This window comes from Lipotes vexillifer, unplaced genomic scaffold (genome assembly GCF_000442215.2).
Source record: "Lipotes vexillifer unplaced genomic scaffold, Lipotes_vexillifer_v1.1 scaffold591, whole genome shotgun sequence".
NCBI classification, from domain to species: Eukaryota; Metazoa; Chordata; class Mammalia; order Artiodactyla; family Lipotidae; genus Lipotes; species Lipotes vexillifer.
Genome location: NW_006791954.1, coordinates 2,185,546 through 2,195,620, shown reverse-complemented (window position 1 = coordinate 2,195,620; position 10,075 = coordinate 2,185,546). Strand labels below are relative to the sequence as shown.

Below are 10,075 nucleotides of genomic sequence, written 5' to 3'. Positions count from 1 at the left end.
TGCCTCCTCCCCTCTTCCACCCCGCCCCAGCCACTAGACGCCGCTGCGGCCGGCTCACGCACGCTCTAAACTTTTGACCCTCCAACTTTGCGACCCCTCGGGCAATAACACTGGCCTCACGGCCCAGGGTCTCATTCTGCTGCGCCGGCTGCAGAAACCCAAACGCAAAACGTCTTCCCTGCCCTTCCTCCCCCGCCCCCACTAAGGGCCTTAGGCCTGGAGAAGAGGAGTCAGTCTTTCGATTATTCAATAACTCCTCCTCGGGAAAAGATGCTGACTCCACTTCCGGCTTTTTTCACCACTTCCCGCATTTTCACCGTTCTCTCATGTTTAGATGCCTGGAAGAGCTTGACGACCCACCCCTCTCCATTCTTGTCCCCCAGAATGGGACCGCAGTTGCCGTTGACAGGAGTGGGGACATATGGGAAGCCATAGAATGGGCTGAACTGGAGAGGGGTGTTTCTGGGGTGGAAAGTGGAGAGAGCTTGGAGCAAGTGTTCCTTGGGAGAGGAGGGGGCCATAGGCCCCCAAAAGGCTGGAGAGAGAGCTCAGCGTCCAGGCTTTGCGAGGCCCAGCGGGCCCGGGGCCACCTTGCGCGGCCGCTCGCTGGCGCCTTGGAGGCTCCAGCCTGGCTGTGAACTTGGTCTAAGGCGGACTCTACTGGCAGCTCGGGGACGTTACAGCCTCAGCCTCTGCCTCTCGGCCGCTGCGGCGACCTGCGCTGTTTCGGTTTCCTTTGCTCCCAAATATCGCTTCCCAAGCCCCCACTTCTCATAGAGAAGGATTTTGTTCCTCCTTTCCTTGGGGCCCTTGGGGGTCGGAAAACAGAAAAGAGAGAGTTAGAGAGACACACAGAGAGAAAAAGAGACTGGAACAAGCAGAAGCTCCGATATACAGGGATTATGCTCCATCGTGTCTCCAAGCCCCAAAGAGGAGATGTTCCCACATGCAGGGACTATCCCCCTTCGGCTCCCCTAAACGCTTCTTTTCAGGCTGAATCCCCTCCTCTCCACCTGGCCTTCCTGGGTCATCTCTTGGCTAGGCAAGCGGTGTTCGGGCCTGCGAAGTACCTTTCCTCTCTAGACACATTCGTCCCTACCCCACTGAGCTCCGAGGTCACGGATCGCTGCAGCCAAAGTCAGCCGCCGCGCTCAGAGGCTGCAAGCGAGGCTGCAGCTATGGGGGCTCAGCCCGAATCCACTCGGAGAGAAAGACCAGAGCGTGGCTGTGCAGCTAGGGAGGAAAAGCTGGAAGATGCGAAGACGAGATTTAGGGACAGAAAAGACAGGATAGAGGACGCCTAAATCATAGAGAAAGGAGAAAGAAGAGGGAGAGAAAGGGATTAAAAGTTATAAAGGTGCTGATATTCGGGGTCCGACAGGTCCAGAACTGCCCGAAGTCCAATCCTCTCCAGTCTCCTAAATCCCCCACTTCCTCTTGGAGCCCGAAATCTGGGTCTCAATCAATTCACCAAAAGGAGGGGAAAAATCGGTCTAAACCTGTGGGCCTGCCCCCAACCCGGCCGGGAGCGATGGAGGTAGCGGCGGTGCGGCCAGCGGCACGTAATGTATGCGGCAGCGGCTCGGAGCCCCAAGTAGGCTGGCGCTCCGGCCCTGTCTGCTGACCTCTGCGTGATCCCGGACTCTATGAATTATTGATGAGATATGAGCGTTGATTTCCCCTTTCAGGATGCAAACTCCATTATATTGTTAAAATGGCGATTTAATCGTTGAGAATAGCTTTTGGTGTGGGGTTTTTCCCCAAACTCATTTGCGCCTCCTTCCTTTTCATTTAACTCTCTTAATTAAATCCTTTAACAGATTTTAATCACTTTTTGGAGGGAGGGGTAGGAGGAAGGGGAAAGACATCACTACCATCACCAACAAACGCTAAAAACAAGCCAGAAAACCATAAAAAGCTTCTACCTTGGGGAAGTTGAAAGGAAGGTGGGGAGGGGGTGTTAACCCCTCTAGAAAGGTCGTGCTGGGAACAACCACCAGAGGATACATCCATTCCGAGTGCTGGGGCAAACTAACTCTGACTAGGAAGTGTTGGGCCTGGGAGGTGTCTAATTCCACCCCGGAGGAGACTTGTGTGTGGAGTCCGACTGTGGAGAGTAAGTCAGGCTTACCCTTCTTGCTGAGAAGTCGAGGGACATGGAGCTTGGGGAAGACACGTGTTTCTTGAGGGGAGCGATTCTCCAATCTGAAACCCAGGGCACGGCTTACTGAGAAATGTCCATTCTCTTTACGGCCCCCATTTCTCCCCTCCCCCACCCCAAGCAGCTCAGTTTCCAGGCGGTGTCTGGGTTAATTAATATGGATGTGTAACAGCGCTGCAGCAATCGATAAATCCCGCTGTGGGCAGATCCCAGCCTCGAAATCCGATTACTCTGAGAAACTCCAAAAAATGGAAACAGTGACCAGTGGGCTCTCTGCTAAAAGAGGGGAAAGGTTCTTGCTAAGCCCCGTTCTCCTTGGTTGGCCGGGTTGGTCCCCAAGCTGGGAAACCCACGCAGGCAAGCGCCTTCTCTGCTCTGTCCCGAAAGACACTGAGTCTGGGGGACTGTGCTGAATGGTTCACTTCTCCCTTGCTCTGAATCCTTGGCTTCCACCTCAGCATCCAAACCCCAAGGATAAAGGAACCAGCCCAAGAGAGGAGCTTCCACGTGGATCCTGCCCCCATTCCCTGCCCTCCCCAAACCCCAGAGAATAATTCTCACAGCCAGGGAAGAGTTAAGTGTCCCTGTTGCAGTTACCGAGAGGAAGCCGATGAAATATGGGCACTTGGAACTCCAGGCCCGGCTGGCTTTCCTGTTTACATTTCTTTATACTTCCTCCTACCCCGAAGCCTCGGAGAAACAAAACAAAAAACCAAACCCAAAAAATAACCAAATAAAACAAAACAAAATTAAATTGTCCATTGAGTGGTGGTCAAGCTGGCCTCAGAGGGAAAAGGGATAATGTAGCCTTACCCGCCCGCTGCTGACCTCCTCTGCCCTGCCCAGGTGGAGGGTGCAGATGGATGGGCATGAGGATTTGGCTAGTGGGTTCTGGCCTGCAGCTCAGAGAGTTGGGGCCTGGACCCAGCTGGGGAGGGGAATCAGATGGGAGAGGAGAGAGAGGGAACAGCTTTCCCGGAGAACGTCCTGAGGAAGACTGGAGAGGAGGACACAGGTCTGGGGCAGAGAGAGTTCCTTTGCACCAGAAACCATTGGAAAACTCTCATCCTCTCCCCCAACACGTCCTTGCTGGGGTTCAGGGGAGACAGTTGCCCAGAAAACCTGAAGTGGGGAAGAGGAAAACCCAGCTAGGGTGGGGTTTTCTCCAGGCAGGATCTGTTCAGAGCCGGAGGAGCCCCTTCAAGAGTTCTGGCTGTTGCAGCAGAAGTGGGCACCCCCCACCAGAGCTGCTCTTCACCACTCCGGAAAGTCTCTCTAGATATGCTCAGCAGATGTCCCTGGGCCGCTGGCCCCAGATATTCTATATCAGAGTTTGCAGGACTGATGTGGGAGGGGGCCAAAAAATCTTTAGTGGCAGACCTGGTGGTCTGGGGTTTCTGAGAGAGGGTGGCTGGCGGCATCAGAGTGAGACCAGGGGCACAATAGGAGTGGGGTTTCCCAGGAGACCCCAAGTCAGATTCTGTGCCCACTGCACTCTTCCTTTGCATCTCATTCAACTCATTTGCCTTGTCCAGAGTGGAAGCCTGTGGAAGTTATGCCTCCAAAATTTATTGGTATTTTAAATGGTGCTCGACATCCTTTGGGAACTGACCAGAGTCTCCTCTCCATGGGATACAAATGCCCCATCGTTTCGGGGGAGATGTGTCTTCACAGTAAGGTGAGGACCCCAAGCCCTCTGTCCTCTTTGCACTCAAAGCCTGTGAAAGGTCTCCTGTAAATCAGGCCTGGGCAGGGAATGCAGAGCTCAGGGAATAGAGAGCAGCTGCAGGAGAGAGAGGAAATTAGGAGAGAGTGCAGATGTTCTTTAATGTGAAATGGGGAGAATCTTGTGACCCACTCCTTGTCCCAAAGATCAGAAGCCCCTTAAGATGCCACATGACCAACTCCAGGGACAATGGGAACTGATGAGCTAAATCCAGAGAGGGTGGGCTGGCAAAAGCAGGAGTGACAGGGTGGTTGACCCCCCATGGGTCTTAAAATTGGGAGGTCAGTTTGGTGAGGAAGAGGCCTCCAGTTTTTAGAAGGAGGGTGACTTATCCTTAGAAAATAACGGGCCCCAGGGAGTCAAATAATAAAATCCTTCTGGTTTGTGGTGCCACAAAACAAAGGGGCCTCTAGACTCTGGTAGGGAGAGAAGGAGAAGGGAGAAGAGAGGAGAGGAAAGAGCACCTTTCCAATTTTCTCTCCCAGCTCCTAAGTCCCTTTTTATTCTCCTGACAGTTGGGGCTCTGTGTTCTTCAGCAAGTTTTATTTCTGGAGGGATTTCCAGGGATCTACTTAAACACCTACATCCTCCAGATAAAAAAAGAAGCTCTCCCCTTCCCCCCACTCCTGGCCAGGAATTTGAGGGAAATTTTCCCTCTGTCTGCTCCCTGCTTGGACCTCAGGACCCTACATAGAGCCAAGCCAGAAGGTTGGCCTGGGACCAAAAGGCTGAAGTTGGGTGCAGAGGTGCCATGCTCCCCATCCCTGATAGCCCTAATGAGACCATAGAGAACCAGGGGTACCCTCTTTCACGGGGTTCAAAGATCTAAAAGCCAGAGAGTGCCCCAGTGCAAGGCAGCCCACAGCAGCTGCGTTAGCCTTCCCCGGACTTTTTCTCAGCTCAGATGTATCCAGATAAAAGTGCCCGGCGGCTCGCTCCCACACACCCCTGACAAATGAATGTCATAAAGTTCCTTTCCTGGGGGTGGGGAGATGTCTGTCTGAAGATACCCAGTAGTGAAGTGGCCCCCCCACACACACGGGGTCCTCCCTTCAGCAGTAAACACCCCTCCTTCTTGCCCCCTAAATTTCCAAGGGCACTGAAGGAACCCATGCAAGCTTTTTCCCCACAAAGACTCAGACACTCCGGCAAATAAAACCAGGCACCCCGGACTGCAAAGGCCTTATTGGACGGACCCGAGTGCCCCTCTTCAGACACCCAGCTGGTCAGAACTTGGTGCAAAATCAGGCTAAATTTCCCGCACTTATCATCCCACAGTCCTGCCGGAGGCAAGGTTTCCTTCCCCCAGTTCCAAGCCCCACAATTGCGAGGGGAAAAGCAAAAACTGGAAGCGACTTACTGTGGGAGAGCTGGGCCTGGGCTGCTGCCACACCACCGCCTTCTGGGCTGGGAGAGCGCTCACCTACCTCTGCCCCCTTCCCCACCACTGCGAGCAGTTAAAGTGTCACTTAACATTCTGGAGAATGTGAAATATACCGCGCGGTGTCAACTCCCCAAAACCATAAAACTAACTTTATGGACCTCACGTGACTTTCTCGAGCCAGTGAGGGGTATCTGTCTGACTTCTCCGCGATTTTTACGATCTAACTTCAAGATAAAACCCCTATCCATTTGACATCTAAATGTCATAGCGACTTTTGGGATAGTTTGCTATGGGCAAAGGGGGACAAAGTCAAGGGGGAAGGGGGAAGGAAGGCCCAGTAGAGCCACCAAGACCCTCAGCTGCCTCCTCACCAGCTCCCCTCCCCCCACAAGTCCTGTAAGAAGTTGGGCCAAGCTGGAAGGGATTGACCGGGTAAGTGTCCAGACTTGACTCTTATGCTCAGGGTGGAGGCTGACTTGGATGGAGGAGGACTGGCCCCTAGCCCTGAGCCAGTCCACTTGATGGGGGAACCAAGGGTCTTCCAGGAGGGACCCCCCACTCCTAATCAAGAGGGCAGGTCAGTTGGGCCCCTGGAGAGAGGAAGCCCTTGATAAGTGTAGAGAAGACTGAGGGTGAGAGGAAACCTTTGAAATTGAGCTGATTTTTTTGTTTTTTTGGCCTTAGTGGGTGGCAGAGCTGAATTGGGATTTGGACCAGGGGACAGTGGCGCTGGGCAGGCCTGTATCACGGCCAAAAGGCCAGGAGCCTCCTGCTCAGAACTTAGGCCCAGATTACTTTCCGCTAAGAGGTTTCCAGAGACTTTTTGGCCAGCTGGTGGAAGGCCAGGGTGGAGTCCAGCTCAGCAAAGGCTTCCTTGCCCCAGGCTCATGTGGGGTTTCTGGGTCTTTCAGTCCCCCAGGCATGAAAGCCTGTCCCCTGGCCCAAGTACCGCTGACCAAGTAGAGATATAGGTGGTTGAGAGGGGCTGCTGGTAAGCATCCTGCTTTCCCTTCCCTACACCCCAGATCTATCAAGAATGGTCTAGGGTGTGCCCGGTGATGGGAGAGGCAGGCCCCAGAGAAAAGACAAGTGGAAGGGCAGTGGAGGAGGGGAAACATTTATTTGACTTCAAGGAAAGCTACAAACAAATACCAAAAGCGAATCACTGAGACAGGCCCGCCCGGCAAAGACAGATTTCACGTGTAGCACAGCATCCACTCGCTCACTACAAATGGTCTTGGAAGTGAAATGGGTAGGGAGGAGAGGATAGGTCTGACCCAGACTATCCCCATATTTACAAGCTTTGGGTCCTCTATGCCAGACCCATGAATTCACAGAGAAATACACAAGACATTTTACACTGAGGGTTATTTTTGTTTCCGGATGCTCCAAGACCAGGCCTTGTGGGGCCTACCCAGGCGGCAGGAACTTAAATCTCAGTATTTACCGGCCCTCTTCTCAACATCACCCCTTTGGTCCTCCCCGGCCCCCTCCCGCCCCAGGACCAAGTCTTGGGAGACTTGGGCCTGGGAGTGGGGAGGGAGGAGGAAGAGGAAGGTGGAATGAGACACAGTCATGGACTCCGGTCTCCGAGGCCAGCTCAGCTGGGCCCGGCGCTGCGGCACTATCCGACCTCAACTGCTGCCCCTTTTAGAGAAGTTTCTAGCTGAAACTCAAAATACAGCGATCATCCTTTTATAAATAAGTTAGAAGAACACAGATGGGGAGGGGAAAGTTCACATTAAACATGCGAGTTTCTTTTTGTCCTGGGGGAAGGAGTGCAACCACAGACACGAACGTTCAGAAACACTGGCGGATTTGGGGTGAGCAGAGGGGAGTGGGGAGCATGGTGGGAAAATAATAATTATCATTATTATTACAATAATAACAAGATTAACCAGTCCAAGAGAGAGGGAGCCACAGGAAGACTTAAGACCAAACGAAAAATCGTAGCACAAGGCCCGGGCGAGGCAGGCTCGTGGGAACCGGTCCCCAGCGGGCAGCGGCAGCGCGGGGAGGCTTGGAGGGGCCAGGGCTGGGAGCAGCACGGGCTCTTGGGCCGCCCGGGGCTCCTCCGGGCGGGCTCAGGGCTGGAAGGCGCTGCCGGCTGTAGCCAGGCTCATACTTTTCAGTTTGTTGTCTTTCTTCCACTTCATGCGCCGGTTCTGGAACCAGATCTTGATCTGGCGCTCGGACAGGCAGAGCGCGTGGGCGATCTCGATGCGCCGCCGCCGCGTCAGGTAGCGGTTGAAGTGGAACTCCTTCTCCAGCTCTAGGGTCTGGTAGCGGGTATAAGCGGTCCGGGCCCTTTTCCCGTCCGGCCCGGTCATATCTGGAGCAGACAGAGCAGCGAGGCAACGTTATTCCGGTTAAGGGAGGGGGCCCTGGGTGGGAGGGGGGGGCGTGGAGCAGGACCCAGGCGTCCCCGGCACCCAGCTCACCGCAGCTCCAATTCTCCCCACTCCAGATGCCCGCATCCGAGCTCGCTTTCTGCACCCCTTTCTCCTGCAGCCCCCACTTCTGCTGGCAGCGAATGCGCCCGGCTTTGTCTCTTGCTCCCTCCCTGTGCCTCACCCTTCGCTGGGCTCAGGCGGTCGCTCACCCCGGGAGGGAAGAGAACGGTTGCACTTTTGCCCTGGAAGCCTCGTGTTACTGCTCGCCCCTCCTCTGCTAGAAACAGTCTCAAAATTTCGGGGGCAAAGCAGGACCCTTCCCCACGTTACATAAACCTCATCCTTCATCCTAAAGCTAGTTCAAGCTGGGCAAATAAAACCTAAGGCGAATCAGGGAGCAAATTATTAAAAATACTCCTCCCCAAACCCCCAGCTAAAGACCTTCTTTGGCTCTGTCCCCCCCGAGCTGAGCTGTGAGGACCCTCTTAGAGACATCTTCCCCTCTGGAGGAAAGAAATCTATATTTGAGGAAAAGCCAAGTTCTCCTCGCCGCCGCCCCCACCCCCAAACGCGGAGAAGGAAAGCCGAGAAGACAAAAAGGGGAGCGAGAGCGAGAATTACCATGGCTGATGTGAAGCTTCCTCATCCAGGGGAATATCTGCGGAGTCTGCCCCTCGGGCGCGGCTGTGGAGGTGGCCATGGGCTCTGGCTGCGCCCGAGCTAGGCTTGGGCTGCTTAGCTGGCTCGCCGCTTCCTCGGGCTCCGAGGACACGCTGGCCTCGTCTATTTCGGTGAAATTGGCGCTGGAGCTGGCCGGGGTCGCCTGGTCGGAGGGGGACGAAGCAGAGGGCTTGGCGCCGTGGCTGTCGCCGTTGGTGCAGGGCAGGGACTCGGGCGAGGACAGGGAGCAGCTCGACGCCGCTTGCCTGAAGCGGGGCTCCTGGGAGGGCGCAGGGAAGGCGCGCGAGCTCTCGCCCACCGCCCCAAAGTGGCTGGAGGAGGCCGAGGAGCGGTTGACGCTGAGGTCCATCCCATTGTAATTGTAGCCGTAAGAGCCGGTGTGCATGGCAGCGGGATCCCTGTAAGAGCCGCTCAGAGAGCTGCCACTGCCATAATTTAGCAACTGATAGTCCGGGCCATTTGGATAACGCCCCGAGAAGGAGTTTACAAAGTACGAGCTCATTTGGGTGATTTTGGAGGGCTTGATTTGTGGATCGTGGTCGTTATAACCCTGTGCTTCACGATTTATGATGTATTAATGAATTATAGCGATGCACTGTACCTCGTTTTGCTATGTATGCGGCCAAATATGGGGGGGGGGGGGAAGGGGGATGGGGGGGCGTTAGGGAATCACGTGCTTTTGTTGACCAGTCGTAAATTCTCGCTGATGACCTCAAGAGGTAATTCATGCTCTATGGTTACAAATAATGACGATCCGAGAATCGTTAGGGCCGATTCAATGCGAGCCTCCGAGAGAGGGGGAAAAAGGAGAAGGGGGAGAAACAGGGAGAAGGTTGGCGGCGGCCTCTGAGCAGAGCGCGCCACCTCCCGGCGAACGGCGGGAGCGCGGGCCGCAGACAGCCATGGCGGCGACAGCTGCCTCCCTGCCGGCTCCGTGCAACCGCGGGGCTCGAAAGAAACCCGGCCTAGGCTCACCCACAGGGTTGAATCTTTTAGAGGAGAAACCCGATCGAGCCTTTACCCACTTTCTCGGGAGTGGAGTTCGTCTGTCCATCGGTCCTTCTCCCTGTCGTTTTTATTATTATTATTATTATTATTATTATTATTATTATTATTATTATTGTTATAACAACTCTGGATAAGATGACCAAAGGTTGAGTTGCTCTTCCCTTACTCGGGCTTTGCAAGTCTCCGAGTTGGGGACGGAAATGGGGGGAGAGGTTGGAAGATGTGTGTGAAAAACAATGATTGCAAAAGGTTTCCCCTTTTGTGAGCTCACCCTGGCCTGCTTCCTGACCGGGATGCAGTGGCCCATCCACAGCATCCAAGCCGAGCCGGTAAGGCTAAGCTGAGGGTTCGAAGGAGAAGCCTTCGCTTCTCCTTGCTCCCTTAGAAGTTTGAAATCCTCTTCCTGACCTCTTCCTCATCCTTAGCCCAGGACGGAAGAAGGGCAGAGCAAGACAGGGACCCCAAAGGAAGAGGCCGGCTGGGGCTAAGTGGCCTAGTTGCGAGAAAAACGGTGGAGGTGACCGCGTCGGGGCTGGGGTTTGGGTTTAAACACGGTCCTGAGAGTTTGGGACCAAGGCAGAATCCTTTCGCCTTCTCACCAGCTGCCCGCTATTGCCTCGGGATGCCCCACTTGAGACCCCTTGCTGGCGTCTGGGTAGTTTCAGAATTTGCCCAGCGGCCCACTCCTTCCCCGGAAAAGGGTTCCGAGGACCCGCGGCCCC

At 54.7% G+C, this 10,075-nt stretch overlaps 1 protein-coding gene across 1 annotated transcript; it reads right to left on the bottom strand.

Annotated features, from left to right (window-relative positions):
* Nucleotides 1–6,372: 6,372 nt before the first annotated feature.
* HOXB5 (homeobox B5) lies at nt 6,373–9,126 on the bottom strand. Its single transcript, XM_007465105.1, has 2 exons — nt 8,286–9,126; nt 6,373–7,603 (listed from the first exon to the last, which is right to left on the bottom strand). The coding sequence occupies exons 1-2, from the start codon at nt 8,845–8,847 to the stop codon at nt 7,356–7,358; spliced, it is 810 nt and encodes a 269-aa protein (XP_007465167.1). The 5' UTR covers nt 8,848–9,126; the 3' UTR covers nt 6,373–7,355.
* Between the last annotated feature and the right edge of the window lie 949 nt (nt 9,127–10,075).